Here is a 16,410-nt window from a genome sequence, read left to right as displayed (position 1 = left end):
CCTCTCCGTACACCTCGTACACACGCGGCTCTGCTCCGTACACCTCGTACACACGCGGCTCTGCTCCGTACACCTCGTACACACGCGGCTCTGCTCCGTACACCTCGTACACGCGCGGCTCTGCTACATCCACACTGTAAACCCCTCCTGACCCCACACATAAACTTCAGCTCATCCAGCACCATGACAACCAGCACAGCAGAGTCCTGCATCCACTGAGGCCCCTGATCATGTGACCCCTGACTCCTCCCCTCCTGTGACCTCATCACAGCTCCTGTGCGCACAGAGCAGCCATATATGTGGTGGCGGCTCTGCAGGTGGAGGTATGTGGAGACCCCCATTACTGGGCGCAGGGGGCATTAGCCCCCTCAGCACGGAGACTCTTTTGGGGTCTTGTGTTGCCCCTTTATAACAATCATAAGGTTTTTGTTCTGTTTCCTGTAATAGATACATACGACCCAACTATGGAGACAGGAAGGGAGGAAACGTATTGTTCTCATAGTACAGGACCCCTTTACTGGCCCCACAGTGTAATGCCCCCATTATGCCCCTTATACAGTATGTATGATGCCCCCCACAGTGTAATGCCCCCATTATGCCCCTTATGCAGGATGTATGATGCCCCCACAGTGTAATGCCCCCATTATGCCCCTTATGCAGGATGTATTATGCCCCCACAGTGTAATGCCCCCATTATGCCCCTTATGCAGTATGTACGATGCCCCTCACAGTGTAATGCCCCCATTATGCCCCTTATACAGTATGTATAATGCCCCCACAGTGTAATGCCCCCATTATGCCCCTTAGTGAGTATGTATGATGCCCCCACACAGTGTAATGCCCCCATTATGCCCCTTATACAGTATGTACGATGCCCCACACAGTGTAATGCCCCCATTATGCCCCTTATGCTGGATGTATGATGCCCCCACAGTGTAATGCCCCCATTATGCCCCTTATGCAGGATGTATGCTGCCCCCCACAGTGTAATGCCCCCATTATGCCCCTTATGCAGGATGTATGATGTCCCCACAGTGTAATGTCCCCATTATGTCCCTTATGCAGGATGTATGATGCCCCCACACAGTGTAATGCCCCCATTATGCCCCGTATGCAGTATGTATTATGCCCCCACACAGTGTAATGCTCCCATTATGCCCCTTATGCAGGATATATGATGCCCACACACAGTATAATGCCCCCATTATGCCCCTTATGCAGTATGTATTATGCCCCCACACAGTGTAATGCTCCCATTATGCCCCTTATGCAGGATGTATGATGTCCCCACAGTGTAATGTCCCCATTATGTCCCTTATGCAGGATGTATGATGCCCCCACACAGTGTAATGCCCCCATTATGCCCCGTATGCAGTATGTATTATGCCCCCACACAGTGTAATGCTCCCATTATGCCCCTTATGCAGGATATATGATGCCCACACACAGTATAATGCCCCCATTATGCCCCGTATGCAGTATGTATTATGCCCCCACACAGTGTAATGCTCCCATTATGCCCCTTATGCAGTATGTATGATGCCACCCACACAGTATAATGTTCCCACAGCGCCACCTGAGGTTTTACAGTTGGAATAATCCCTTTGGAAAATGATTTTTCCTTTACCTAGATTTCGAGGCTTTGTACAGCAATATACCGCATGAGGATGGTATCAGAGGAGTAAGACATTTCTTGAAATCGAGATCAGTAGAGTGTAGCAGACATAAAGATTTCATGGACGATCTTCTAAAATTCGCTATTACTCATAACTTCTTTCTTTTTGACCGGAAGTACTTCCACCAGCTCAGGGGTACTGCAATGGGGAGCCGCTGTGCCCCCTCGTATGCTAACCTATTCCTGGGCTGGTGGGAGGAAACCACAATATTCAGGGATGATCATAAGTGATGGCATCCATATATTGGGGTATGGTACAAATATATTGACTACATTTTTATCATCTGGTCAGGGACAAGTCAAAAATCTTTTGAATTTGTCAGGGAACTCAACATCAATAGAGTGGGCCTTAGATTTACATCTGAATTTAATTATTACCAGTTGCCTTTCCTGTATGTACTAATCAAGAAAGATTGGGATGGAACCCTAGGGACTCTCAACTACCATAAACCTTCAAGCACTATTATACTATTGAAGTGGGATATCAACCACCTCATCCCCATAAAAAGAGGAATACCCAGGAGCCAATTTTTATGGTTGAGAAGGTACTGCCATAATGTCACAGATTTTAATATACAGGCCATAGACCTGAACACCAGATTCAGGGAAAAAGGGTACTCATGGTACATTTTGGATTCCGCATCATCGTTTGCAAAAAAATGGGAGAGACAGACACTCCTCCATACCTAACCAAGAGACCAAGAAAAAGATGGGATAATACGAGTAATAGGAACTTATGACAATCAGAGTGACCATATCTTTAATATCCTCAGAAAACACTGGGATATACTTGTGGCTGACCCGGCCCTGAGGTTGCTGTGTGATCTACTCCCACAATAACTTTCAGAAAGGGTCAGTCCATTAGGGACCATTTAGTGCATAGTTTCTACAAAAAACCTGCACCGAAGGGGACTTGGCTAGATATGAGAGTCTGCGGTTTCTTTAGATGTGGAGAAAGTTGTACATTTAGTTGGATGAGACCATGTAAATCTTTCTCGAGTTCCTCTACGATTAAAATCTTTTTTCCAGTGGGATTATTCCAACTGTAAAACCTCAGGACTTGTATATATGGCCACATGCACCTGTCCCCTAGATTATGTAGGCAAGACCAAGAGGGTGTCTAGGAGGAGTGTGTGTGGGGGGGGAATTTTGGTGATATATGCCATGGTCCGGACACCCCATTAGCGAGACACATGAACAGTGTACATCGAGGTGGAACCGGAGACATCTCCTTTTGCATCATTGAGGTGGTTAAACCCAATGTGAGAGGTGGTGATCACAATAGATGTATCCTCAAAAAGGAAAGTGATGGGATTTTTAGGATTCACGAGCCCCTAAGGGACTCAATGAGCAAATTTCCTGGGCCTGTTTTGTATGAATACAGCCCCATTCTGGATTACATTTTTGGATTGTATACTCTACCCATTGCTACTCAGTTCCCTGTGAATGGGGTTCACATATTGTTGTACTTCATCGATATATCTGAGCTTCTATATCAGAATTATTTCTGATCAGTTATATCCTACATCTACTATTTCATAATTAAGAAGTGTGGTGATCCTTGTGTATCTCTATGCAATAGGGGTCAAATTTGACCATTTAGGAATATACTGTGGGCCATCATCCCATATTTTATGTAGTGATAAAGTAGATCTACATGCCTATTGCATGATGGGAGGATGTGCAATACTTGTTTTTAGTCTCCCATGACGCTGATCTCAGAGATAGGATTTTTCTATATTGGTGGAATGCAATCCAAAACCATTATACGCTCCGGCGTGGAACGCATGCTTCCGGACATGCGCATTCGCAGATAGGAGACTGTGATGCACTCCGGCATGGAACGCACATGTCCGGGCACGTTTGTGCTTTCTGCCCGCCCGTCTCCAGTGTTTTGTGCTGGATTGTGGGGAATACTTGAGAATTTATTTTTGTTCTGTCTTTAGTTGATGCCACTGATGCATCAGATAAGTCCTCAGAGAATTATAATTAGAGGAACCCATGGACACATTAGGATTTGTGAAGCTGACCTCCGCTCTCCGCTATTTCCTTTGAATTTATTGTGTGACCTGTATTTCTGAACAGTAGCTCTTGGTTTGTTTCATTTCCATGTGTAAATTGAATTTGACTCGTAGTCTTTGATATCTCTTTCAAACTTAGTTTTTTTGATGTCTGAGATGCATCCTCCAGACTTTGTAAATTCTTTTGCATATTTTGTTTGAGTTTTGTATCCAAAAAGACTTCTACACTGGGCGGAAAACTTTCACCTAGTTTTTTTTCAAGAAAAAAATATCAAACGCAATGTGACTTGATTATCCTTTTGCAAATTTATCTTTATTAAGTTTTGAAAAGGAAATACAAATACAAACACCGGGTACTAGTTGTGCAACAAGTAGTAGGTCAAACATGACCACATAACCATAACAATAACCAGTATTTCCAACACATTTGAAAATGAAATAAGTAAACACAATCCAAAGTAGAGTCGCTGGTAGAACATTGGAAGCCTCTGATCGCTCCGGTGATGCACTGTACTACTGTAGTGCCGTGTATTATCACTGCCTGTGCAATAGTAACGTCCCCATACACATGAGATAAGTGTTGGCTGATCGGTCATTTGGCAGACGGCTATCTCTCCAGACTCCCCCATACACACAAATATTCCAGCTTTCCTGTGGTTTGTATGACTGACTGGTACTGTCGGGAGGCCCCCAAATACATTATATAGTCAACCAAAACCCCCAAAATCAGTGCTTCCATGCAACTTTAGTCTAATGTTTATGGGGCGTTAAAAGGTAACTTATTGGACGCTACCTATGGCCTGGCCTAATAGACTTTTGTACATTGCAGGCCCAGACACCATTATTAGGCATTTCAGTATTGTAGGAACTAGGCAGCCCCATACTATCGAGTACTTGGGGAGGAAGGGCATTCAGCCTAACTCTGTCACGCCTTCTTAGATGCCATGTTTGCTTTTTGCAGGACAACGCGCACAGCACCAGGAACTAGCGGTGGACACCGCGTTACTCTAAGCCACTATTTGCAGCACCGCTTTATAACCAGGAACTCTGGGTCACAGGTATGCTACGTCCAGCTCTATTCTGTCTATCTCTGCCTCCACAGTCCCTCTCAGCTGATAACTCTGAGTCTGCCACTCTCTGCTCTTTTCTGCAGACCCAAGCAGCCAGTGTCACCATATCTCCACACTTTTGAATTCCTACCTTTGAATACCATCCAGCAGTCTAGTAGGTGTCACCTCTCTTCAATTTGTATATATACTTGCTCTATACTATGATGTTGTATCTGCATTAATGGGGTTTGACGAAATATTATACACTGTTTGACAGCATGTTTATTGTTCAGGTTAAACAAGAGATATTATCATGTTATTGCACAATGATCCATTTGTATATGCTTTTTTATTTTATTATTTATTATTATTTTATTTATTGTTTTGTTCTTTGTGCTATTTCCAATAGTTCTTGATTAAGGTCAGATCGACCGAAACGTTTACTTTTGTTTTTGGACTGCATTAAAAAAAAAAATTTCTATAAGAACCATTGAGTGCCGAGGTTATTCTCAATGTCAATTCCAGTGTCAGAGAATTAGATGAGAATTAGCGTTATGGAAGATGAGTCTATGAGAAACGTGTTCAGCTGCAGACTCCGAGGAAGAAACTACTTGTTGTCTGTGGCCTAAAATATATAGGTTTTATTACTAGATGTAAAGAAGAAAACCAAATACTGTAAAATAATATACCTCCTCATATGTTTCCCCTTATTATCTCCAGTAATTGTATTATTACACAGGATTTTTATGATGTTACATCGGCTCATCTTCTCATTCAGGTCTCTACAATATCGGATCCTCTCAGTGAAGATCTATATAAGAGAATTTTCCTGATTTATCCATCAAAGATGGATATGGACAGAGACAAGATGGCGGAGAGGATATTGCACCTCACCCTAGAGATCCTCTTCCAGCTTACTGGAGAGGTGAGAGATTCTGATGACGTCACATTACATCATTCTTATCTATGGGAATAACAGATGGACAGAACTGGAGAGGTGAGGACTCTGGAAATGTCTGTAGTGAGATTTATTAATGTGTCTCTCCATAACCAGAGATTAATCACGGGGCCCCCACCTCACCCCCTGATACATGAGGACATCAATGACCAGATCCTAGAACTCACCTACAAGATGATTGAGCTTCTGACTGGAGAGGTGACATTGCTGGGAATGCTGGGACATTATACAGTAACACTATGGAGGGATCGAGGAGATAACGGTATCATTGTATGTGTCAGGTTCCTATAAGGTGTCAGGATTTCGTCGTCTATTTCTCCATGGAGGAGTGGGAGTATTTAGAAGGACACAAAGATCTGTACAAGGACGTCATGATGGAGGTTCCTCAGCCCCTCACATCACCAGGTAATAGACAGGACTAAATACACACGGCCTATAATTATCTGTATGTAAAGAATGAATTCAGTCCCTGTATGTGTTTCCTCCAGATCTATCCAGTAAGAGGACAACACCAGAGAGATGTCCCCATCCTTTTCTTCCACAGGACTGTAAGCAAGAAGATCCCAATGTTCCTCAGGATCATCAGGTAGATGGAGAGAAGGTGTCATGAGATCTCCCCTATGATGTGTAGACGGCTGTAAAGGTCTTGTCTTCAGTTCAGTTTTATCCACCATTATTATGTTTTATACTTGTGTAATGAGAACGGTGGAGATGGCAGGATTAGAGCTGATCATAGATGTAACTTCTCATCTGTCTGTGACTTTTACAATATTTGTTTCAGGGTGAAGATCTGATCCATATTAATACTACAGAGACATATGTGAGGGGTGATGAGCGGTGTAAAGAGGAGATTCCTACATATGACTACCCAGGTGAGTAGTAACCACTAAATGCAGAGAAGTCACAGATTCTTCTCAGTCACCGTTTGTGGCTGCTTTATCAGTGGTGTAGTCCGGCCGTATCACAATCGTGTGATCACTATTTTGCCACTAGACCATAACATTCTCCTCCGTCCGAAAATGTTCAAATTACTTTGGGAAATTATGAAAGCCCTTTTCTATAGAACTTACAACCTGGAGGATCCACCTCCCCCCCTGGGATTAGGAGACGCTGACCGTTACCTGCCCAGATCTGTAAACTGCAAAGCCAAATGACAGCGTACGTAGAATGTGCTGACAAGTGAGAAAATCACTTGAAGAAAAATATTATGATGAGCCTGTAAGAGAAAGCGGAGGGTAATGATGCTGTTGGCTTCCTAGATCCCTGATATCTTATTGGACGAATCTACCTTCTCTCCCTTCTGTGCCGCTGAATGTGCTCATATGGTCCCTACAAGACCAGGTCCAGTCTTTCTGGCCAAACTTCGCTTTTATGATCGACAACATTAAATGTGCAGTGAGGGACAAGTGTGAATTTCTGTATAATAACAGCAGAGTTTCCCTTTATCCTGACTTTTCAATTTCTTTTAAAACCGACTAACTTCAAACAGGATTGTGATAAACTAAACATAAAAACATTACACCTGTGCCATGATATATCTCTAAGCTGTGCGTGGCTGATAGCTGTAATATACATTTATTCACGCCTGCAGGAGATGTGTTGGCTCCAGCCCTGGTTTCATGGATTCACTCCACGTCATAAATTCCATTATGTTTTCAATCCTAAGGAATTCAGATCACTGCACAATCTCTCCTGAAATGGGGGCTCTAATACTTTCTCTACTTTCCTGGTCAGGACTCATAGTAGCTCCAAAGGTCCATCATAAATGAGTGTGACTCCGGTTTAGTGTTGGATTTCTCCCCTCTTACATACGTTGTTGTTGGGGATGTTACATGTTTTTATATTCTTTCTTTTTTTACTAGTTCATTCTGTATGTATTTTCATTGTTGTGGGATCTGCCTCACTTATGTGACTCTGTAACTCCCTGGTAGTCTTTCAAAAAGAAGATCTCCATTGTCTCTTCCAAATGCCCGAGATCTAAATTTAAGACACCTCAACTCTGCACTATTATAAAAGAGTTCACTTTAAATGTCTAATATTTCTTCTCATCTGACAGCAAATATTGTCCCTTACGATAGTTTAGATTGCCAAGAGCCCCCGAGCCCCATACTCTAATTACCCCAGAGAGGTTTCACCACTAGTTACTCATTTTTCTCTGATGAAGACTGTTCAGTTTGATCATTTCAGTAGATGTGTTATTGTCTATACTCACAGTTTTTGACTTCAGTAATCCTCTGATTTAACCCCTTCCTGCAGCCGGTTTTGTGTTCCTAATCAGACCCATTTTTTAAATCTGACATGTGTCACTTTATGTGGTGATAACTTTGGAATTCTTCACAAAGGATAATAGGAAACAAATGGACCTTACAAATTATATTCCAACTTCTTTTGAATCTGACAATCCCCTATATACGGTTGAACACTACTGTCTGGGCACATGGCAGGTTAAGAAGGGAAGGAGCGACATTTAGCTATTAGGAATGCAGATTTTACTGGAATAGTTCCCAAACACAATGTATTGGGGGCGCTGTTTATGGTCATTTGGAAGCTCAAAAGATGGCCACCACGAACAAGCTTGCCTTATCTCCCCGGTTTACAGATTTCACAAATTACTTTGCTCATCACCGTTTAACCCCTCTACATGGATCTGGAATTACACAGAGACCCCCCTAAGCTTGGGCCACGGTGTTACCTGATGTTCTGTGGAGTGAGATGGCAAGAAGAATAGTCAGATAGCCGGGTCAGAACCAAGAGGATAGAGAAAATACAAAATCAGAAGACACAAGAGTAGTCAGTAAACGGGCCGAGGTCACAACAGGAAACAAATACACAAGCCGGGAGCTGAGCACAGAGGACTGAACCAGAGGAGAACAAGGCTGTATCTGGCAGCTTCCAGCAATATGCTTCCAGCTTTAGTAGGGTGCGGTGCTTTCCAGTTGGCTGAAGCAGGGAGCAGATTACTTCAGCTGGACAGCACACACACCCATACTGCCAGACTGGATGGTACTACTGGTCCCAGCAACCCTAATCTTAGTGGCTGGACAGAGCCTGCGCCGCCCAGAGCTTCTGGTTCTGACGTCTCCTCCATCACCAGCGCCACCTGCAGAATGAATAAGGCGGCGCCTGGTGAGAGAAGCAGACGTCGCAGGAGCAGATCCCAGAAGAGATGGGACCCACCATTTGCAGAAGCCCTAATATAACAAAATGGTAGAAAACCAGATCAGTAGAAATCCCCATAAAGTGTCTCCATTTTGGAAATTATAACCCTCAGTGAATTAATCTATAGAAGTAGTGAGTATTTTGACTCCACAGCCACTTTCCAAAAATTAGCACGCAGTGGATGTTGGAGAGTGAAAATTGCAAATATGCCATTTTATTACCCAACACATAGTGTCTAGATTGTGCTCCAGGAGACACACACCGTAAATTAAGTGGGTTCTTACATGGAGGCTAAATGTGATTTAGGCACATAAACTACTGCAAAGCTCATAATCGAGGGTGAGATTTGACTTTGGGAGAGCAGATATTGCTGGATTGGTTAATGGAAGCCATGTTACTTTTCAAGAGCCTTTGAGCCACTAATAATGTGGAAACCTCTGTTTTTCCATTGACAGATGAGGACCTGAGTGGGGACTTGTTTTTTGTGAGAGGAGTAGAAGTTTTTATTGGTATTATTTTCGCCTACATAACATCATTTGGTCGCTTTTTATTCCATATTTGGAGGCAGAATGAACAAACGGTTGAACACCACGCTCTACTGCTCAATCCTATGAGGTTTTCTATTAGACAGTCATTGTCCTGGTGGATAAGTGAATTTTTTTATATAACTTGCCTTTTTTATGGACAGTTTAAGTAGAAATGTTCAAAAATATAAAATTCAAGGATTTTTAATTAAAAAATAATAATTGGTTTTATTCTTGGCAGATGTCTGTACCAGGAGATCAGAGGGACAGCTGAAATCTTCAATTTTCAAATCAGATAATTTTCAGATCCAACAGGATACAATTGAAGTGAATGCCATTTCTCCAGATATCCCATCATCCCTTCACTGCAATGATCTGTCATCTGATCCTTTGAAACAGGTCCTGTCTTCTGATTCATTACCGACTACTAAGGAAAATCAAAGTCACAAAATAAGCATTAAAAAACGAACTGCTCCTAATGCAACGAAGCCATTTTCACGTTCAGAATACAGAAATAGTTTTCCTCCCAAAAAGTCTTTTCTTAAACCTCAAAAAATTCACACAGCACAGAATAGATTTTCTTGTTCCGAGTGTGGGAGGTGTTTTAATCAGAAATCAGATCTTGTTAGGCACCAGAGAACTCACACAGGAGTGAAGCCATTTTCCTGTTCAGAATGTGGGAAACGTTTTGCAGAGAAATCATATCTTATCGCACATGAGAGAACTCACACAGGAGAGAAGCCATTTTCCTGTTCAGAATGTGGGAAATGTTTTACAAAGAAATCAAATCTTCTCAAACATCAGGGAACTCACACAGGGGAGAAGCCTTTTTCATGCTCAGATTGTGGAAAATGTTTTGGACACAAATCATATCTTAATATACATCAGAGAACTCACATAGTGGAGAAGCCTTTTCCGTGTTCAGAATGTGGAAAATGTTTTAACCATAAATCAGCTTTGGTTAACCACCAGAGAACTCACACAGGGGAGAAGCCTTTTCCATGTTCAGAATGTGGAAAATGTTTTAACCGGAAATCTAGTTTTCTTAAGCACCAGACAAACCACACAGAGGAGAAGCCTTTTTCATGTTCAGATTGTGGGAAATGTTTTGTACAGAAATCATATCTTAATATACATCAGAGAACTCACACAGGGGAGAAGCCTTTTCCATGTTCAGAATGTGGAAAATGTTTTAACCATAAATCAGCTTTGGTTAACCACCAGAGAACCCACACAGGGGAGAAGCCTTTTCCATGTTCAGAATGTGGAAAATGTTTTAACCAGAAATCTAGTTTTCTTAAGCACCAGAGAAACCACACAGAGGAGAAACCATTTTCCTGTTCAGAATGTGGGAAATGTTTTACAGTGAAATCAACTCTTATCAACCATCAGAGAACTCACACAGGAGAAAAGCCATTTTCCTGTTCAGAATGTGGGAAATGTTTTACAGAGAAATCAAATCTTATCAGACATCATAGAACTCACACAGGGGAGAAGCCATTTTCATGTTCAGAATGTGGGAAATCTTTTGCAAAGAAATCAAATCTTATCAAACATCAGAGAACTCACACAGGGGAGAAGCCTTTTTCATGCTCAGATTGTGGAAAATGTTTTGGACACAAATCATATCTTTATAAACATCAGAGAACTCACACAGGGGAGAAGCCTTTTTCATGTCCAGAATGTGGGAAATGTTTTAACCAGAAATCGGATCTTGATAAGCACCGGAGAATCCACACAGGGGAGAATGCCGCAACTACACCCAACTAGTCTCTGTAGAGATTAGAAAGGCCCTAGCTGCACAACTAAAAACTCCACCACACACCCAACTAACTAATAAGCCGTTGAGGAGTTTCTCATACCTCCTGAGGAACCAGAGGGGAGGCTGCAACACACTGTCAACAAGGGGAAAGGAAAGTATGAAGGAAAATACGAAAACTCTGAGTGAGAAACAAAAACACATTCATAAAGGGCAAAGAAGGCAAGCTAAGGAGAACCACAAATAAAGGGAACAAGTATAATCTCCTAGAAACCTAACATTGTTAGAATAAAAAGGTACTGGGAGGGAAAGCAAACTGACCGGGAGGATAGTTTCACCTTTGTGGTGAAACTTATGAAATTCATCCTCACCAACTGTAAATGTAAACCTGTCCATTTATAATGACCACGGACAAGATAAAGATTCTCAACTCACATCAGGACCACAAGATCCCAGGTACTTTCAGCTGAATAACAACTAATGTAGTGTACTTAATTATATGTACCAAATGTCCAACTGGGGGTCTGTATGTAGGGGAGACCAGGCAAAAACTTAGAACAAGGATGAATTCTCATCGCCACACAATAAAAGAAAAAAAGAATAGATCTACTTGTGGCCAACCTTTTTACGGCCACAACTGCTTCTCCCTCTCCCATACTAATAGTTCTGCTTCACGCCACTTGTCTTATCTATTGCATTATTCCTGTGCCCTGTTGTGTATTAATATGTGACTATTCAGATTTTGTGTTATACTATACAAAACCTACAAAACACAAAAAATATATCACATACCCTACCATCATTATATATAAATGTAAAGCAAAGTTGCATATGAAATATAGGGTACTTAGTGAACGATTTTTGATCAAAAAAAGTATACAAGCCGTCCCACCAGCGACAAGGTGACCCTAATTGGGACGGTCCTACACTGTCTATGTTAAAAACCTTACTGTATATCAAAGTTGAAGTGATGCATATAAAAGGGTAGACAAATAGAACCGGGTCCCAATATCAGACCACCTAAGCCCGTGGTAAGCTACATATATACTAACCAGCTCAACAAGGGAGATGCCACACCCCTAATTTGCACAGAATGCAAACAAGACAAAAAAAACAAGCAATGTTCACATTGCTTGGTTTTTTGTTTTGTGTTATACTATGTGTGATGAAGAGACCTGAGTAGTCTCGAAAGCTTACTAATGGCTAACTGAAAAGATGGTATCCTCCACTGAGGACTCTCAAATTTTAATATTTTTATCCATACAGCAATTTTAAGATCTCTCCACAGGTGTTCAATGGGATTTAGATCCGGATTCATTGCTGGTCAGAACTCTCCAGCACTTTGTTTCTATCCATTTTATGGGTGCTTCTTGAAATATGTTTGGGGTCATTGTCATGCTGGAAGATCCATGACCTAGCAAGCAAACCCAGCTTTCTGACACTAGGCTCTCTATTGTGCCCCAAAATCCTTTGCTAATCTTCAGATTTCATGATGCCTTGCACACAGTTAAGGTACCTGACCAGAGGCAGCAAAACAACCCCAAAACATTTTTGAAGTTCCACCATATTTGACTGTATGTGTTGTAAATTTATTGATTATGTTGCGCACCTTGGACAGAAGAACATCCGGATCTCTAAAGATGGACTTATAACCTTGAAATTATTGATATTTTTCAACAATTTTGGTTTTCAAGTCCTCAGACTCATGCAAAGATTGAATCAACTTCTCCCTTTTTTATCTGGTTTTAGTTGTGATTTTCATATTGCCCACACCTGTTACTTGCCACAATTGCGTTTGAACAAGCTTCACTTGCTTGAAACAAAGTTGTTTACCCACAATTTTGGCAAGGTGTCAACAATTTTGTCCGACCTATTTTGTGTGAAATTATGTTCAATTTGCCTTTTTTTCTCTGTTTTCTTGTGTTGTTCCAATACATGCAAAGGAAATAAACGTGTATAACAAAACGTGTAATGGCAATAATTTTATGGGAGAATTACTTCATTTTCTGGAACAATTTCAAGGGAGCCAACACTTTTGACCATGACTTGTTTTTGTTGCCTTTTTAATTTGTTAATCATGTTCAGCTATATTAGGAGGCTTGTGGCAAAGTCCAATTAGCAGCTTTCCATTATTGCCATTTCCATGTACATTACCCATACAGATTGTACATCAGGGATGTAAAGCTCAAAACATGCAAAGGGCCAAAATGAAAAACTTGGACAAAGTCATGGACCAACCAGTATACAGTATAATGGGTCCCACATAGTCCTCCATACAGAATAATGGGCCCCACATAGTCCTCCATACAGTATGATTGGCCCCGCATAACTTTCCATCCAGTATAATGGGCTCCACATAGCTTTCCATCCAGTATAATGGGCCCCACAAAGTCCTCCATGCAGAATAATGGCCTCACATAGGTGTGGTGGTTCTGGTGTCGTGGGTCAAATATAATCAAAAGTTGGGCATGTGTGCAGTACATTGTCGAAGCTGCCCCCCATGTCGTCATTGAGCTTGAGGTCTTAAATCGGTTTTAACGAAAATACCCACCCCTTTACCTATTTTTCTTTCCTATCCGTTTCAATGTAGTGTAACCCTCTGTGTTTGTCACCCAGTCATGGCTTTCATCCATCCAGGTTTCTGTAATGCCCACCACATCATAATCTGTGGCTGACCTAAGAGTCTCTGATTCATTCATTTTGTTTTCAAGACTTCTTGCATTTGCCTGCAGACATTTAATACTATTAGCACATTTATTACGGCTACTCGCCTCCTTACTTTCCTTGAATGTCTCACTCTCTCTGTCTACTCTATCCCCTTATTTGCACATCAACCCTCCCTCTCCCCAGATCCTAGTTTGAAAGCTCCTCCATCCATCTGACCATTTTTTCCCCCAGCACATCTGCATTCTCCCCATTGAGGTGCAGCCTGTCCCTATCGTAAAGCCTGTAGCAGACAGAGAAGTCAGCGCAGTTCTCCATGAACCTAAACCCTTTCTTCCTGACAATTATCTCCTTAAGTTCCTGCTGACTTTCTAGTGACGTAGTGGAATCAGCAGTATTTCTGAAGATACCACCTGTACTTCAGCTTCTCTCCTAATTCCCTGTAATAATTTTTAAAGACCTATCACCTCTCTTTAACTTTGTCATTGGTACCAACGTGTACCATGACTGCTGGGTTTTCCCCAGCCCCACCCAATAATCTGTCTATCTGATCGCATGAAGATCCCCGTTAGGGGCACACAAAATGTGTGTGTTCTCATCTTAGTTGTCTGCCGCCGAATTGTGTATAGGATCTATACGGTCGGAGAACTCACAAATTAACACTGAGTAGTGTCTCAAATAGGCTTTTTATAGGAAAAATCAGGGACCTTTCCACACATTACCTCATTGCCTTATCTCAGAATTATGGCTGACATCTGTCGCTAATGAGTCATTATTTTAATATGTAAACAATTAAGTCAAGCTGACTCTCAATTAAGTCCATCTTGCACGTAAGGTTCAAAGGTCAATCTGTATAGTCACTTATCTTTTATTATTCTGTAATTTCCCTAAAAGTAATAAAGATCATTAGCAAGCTCTTATTATTAGATTAATATGTTAGTCAATAATCATTAGGGATTTTCCATAATTCCATGTTATAGATTCATAGAATGGTAGAGTCGGAGGGGACCTCCTGGGTCATCTGGTCCAACCCCCTGCTCAAAGGAGGATTCACTAAATCATCTCAGACAGATGTCTGTCCAGCCTCTGTTTGAAGACGTCCATTGAAGGAGAACTCGCCACCTCTCGTGGCAGCCTGTTCCACTCATTGATCACCCTAACTGTCAAAAAGTTTTCTAATATCTAATTTGTGTCTCCTCCCATTCAATTTCATCCCATTGCTTCTAGTCTTTCCTTGTGCAAATGAGAATAAAGATGATCCTTCTACAATGTGACAGCCCTTGAGATATTTGTAGACAGGTATTAAGTCTCCTCTGTCTTCTTTTTTGCAAGCTAAACATTCCCAAATCCTGCAACTGTCCCTCATAGGACATGGTTTGCAGACCGGTCACCATTCTGGTCGCTCTTCTCTGAACTTGCTCTAGTTTGTCGATGTCTTTTTTAAAATGTGGTGCCCAAAACTGTACACAGTATTCCTAATGAGGTCTGACCAATGAGGAGTAAAGTCTGATAATGACTTCACGTGATCTAGACTGTATGCTTCTGTTAGTACATCCCAGAATTGTATTTGGCTTTTTTGCTGCTTAATCACACTGTTGACTCATGTTCAGTCTATGATCTATTAGTATACCTAAGTCTTTTTCACATGTACTGTTGCTTAGCTCTATTCCTCCCATTCTGTATATGCTTTTTTCATTTTTATTACCCAGATGTAGTACTTTGCATTTTTCCCTGTTAAAAACCATTCTGTTAGTTACTGCCCACTGCTCCAGTTTATTTAGGTCTTTTTGAATCCTCTCTCTCTCTTCTCTAGTATTAGCTATCCCTCCTAGCTTTGTGTCATCAGCAAATTTAATCAGTTTACCCTCAATTCCTTCATCTAAATCATTGATAAAGATGTTAAATAATACAGGTCCCAGGACAGAGCCCTGTGGTACCCCACTTGAGACATTCATCCAGCTGGATGTGAAGCCATTTACGACCACCCTTTGAGTTCGATCACGAAGCCAATTATGAATCCACTTAACAGTTGCCTTGTCCATTCCATACTTGGTCATTTTTTCAATAAGGATGGTGTGAGATACTTTGTCAAATGCTTTGCTGAAGTCAACATATACTATATCTACAGCATTTCCCTGATCCACCCAGTCAGTGATTCTGTCATACTATGTTCCACGTAGTATGTGGATCTTTGATCAATATGAGGCTATTGGTACAATGTGGTACGGGCAGGAGGAGGGAATTTTGGATTGTCTGCAATTCTTAATACATACTATTTTCATATAACTTCCATAATCATACATATATTTATCCATAACACCCCAAATTAACTTAGGAATTATCTTAAGGACCATAATCTTTCCAGTTGACGAGATAATGCAAACCGCACCTGACCCACCTGGAACCAAGAATTCGCCTTACTTCATACTCCCGATACCCTTCCACATCCACCTCAATTATGTCTTGAGGTCCCCTCAAATTTTTTTAAAAGAGAAGAATGGAAATGATTATTGATTTTCCAGGCAATAGGAAGCTGCAACTTAACTGTCACAGGATTTAAAATTGTAATAATTTTATAAGGACCTACAAATTTAGGTGCAA

The 16,410-nt window shown here is 41.4% G+C and overlaps 1 protein-coding gene across 1 annotated transcript; it reads left to right on the top strand.

Annotated features, from left to right (window-relative positions):
* Nucleotides 1-246: 246 nt before the first annotated feature.
* On the top strand, nt 247-13,110 carry LOC141176046 (uncharacterized). Its single transcript, XM_073660026.1, has 9 exons — nt 247-323; nt 4,658-4,754; nt 4,850-4,920; nt 5,524-5,670; nt 5,800-5,901; nt 5,985-6,108; nt 6,192-6,289; nt 6,485-6,575; nt 9,628-13,110. Exons 4-9 carry the CDS (start codon nt 5,593-5,595, stop codon nt 11,154-11,156), a joined length of 2,022 nt encoding a protein of 673 aa, XP_073516127.1. The 5' UTR covers nt 247-323; nt 4,658-4,754; nt 4,850-4,920; nt 5,524-5,592; the 3' UTR covers nt 11,157-13,110.
* Nucleotides 13,111-16,410: the final 3,300 nt, after the last annotated feature.

This window comes from Phyllobates terribilis, unplaced genomic scaffold, assembly GCF_046119375.1.
Source record: "Phyllobates terribilis strain yellow unplaced genomic scaffold, ASM4611937v1 Scaffold_17__1_contigs__length_24005725, whole genome shotgun sequence".
Taxonomy (NCBI): Eukaryota; Metazoa; Chordata; class Amphibia; order Anura; family Dendrobatidae; genus Phyllobates; species Phyllobates terribilis.
Note: the sequence above shows the minus strand (reverse complement) of the source record. Positions and strands in the feature narration are given on the sequence as shown.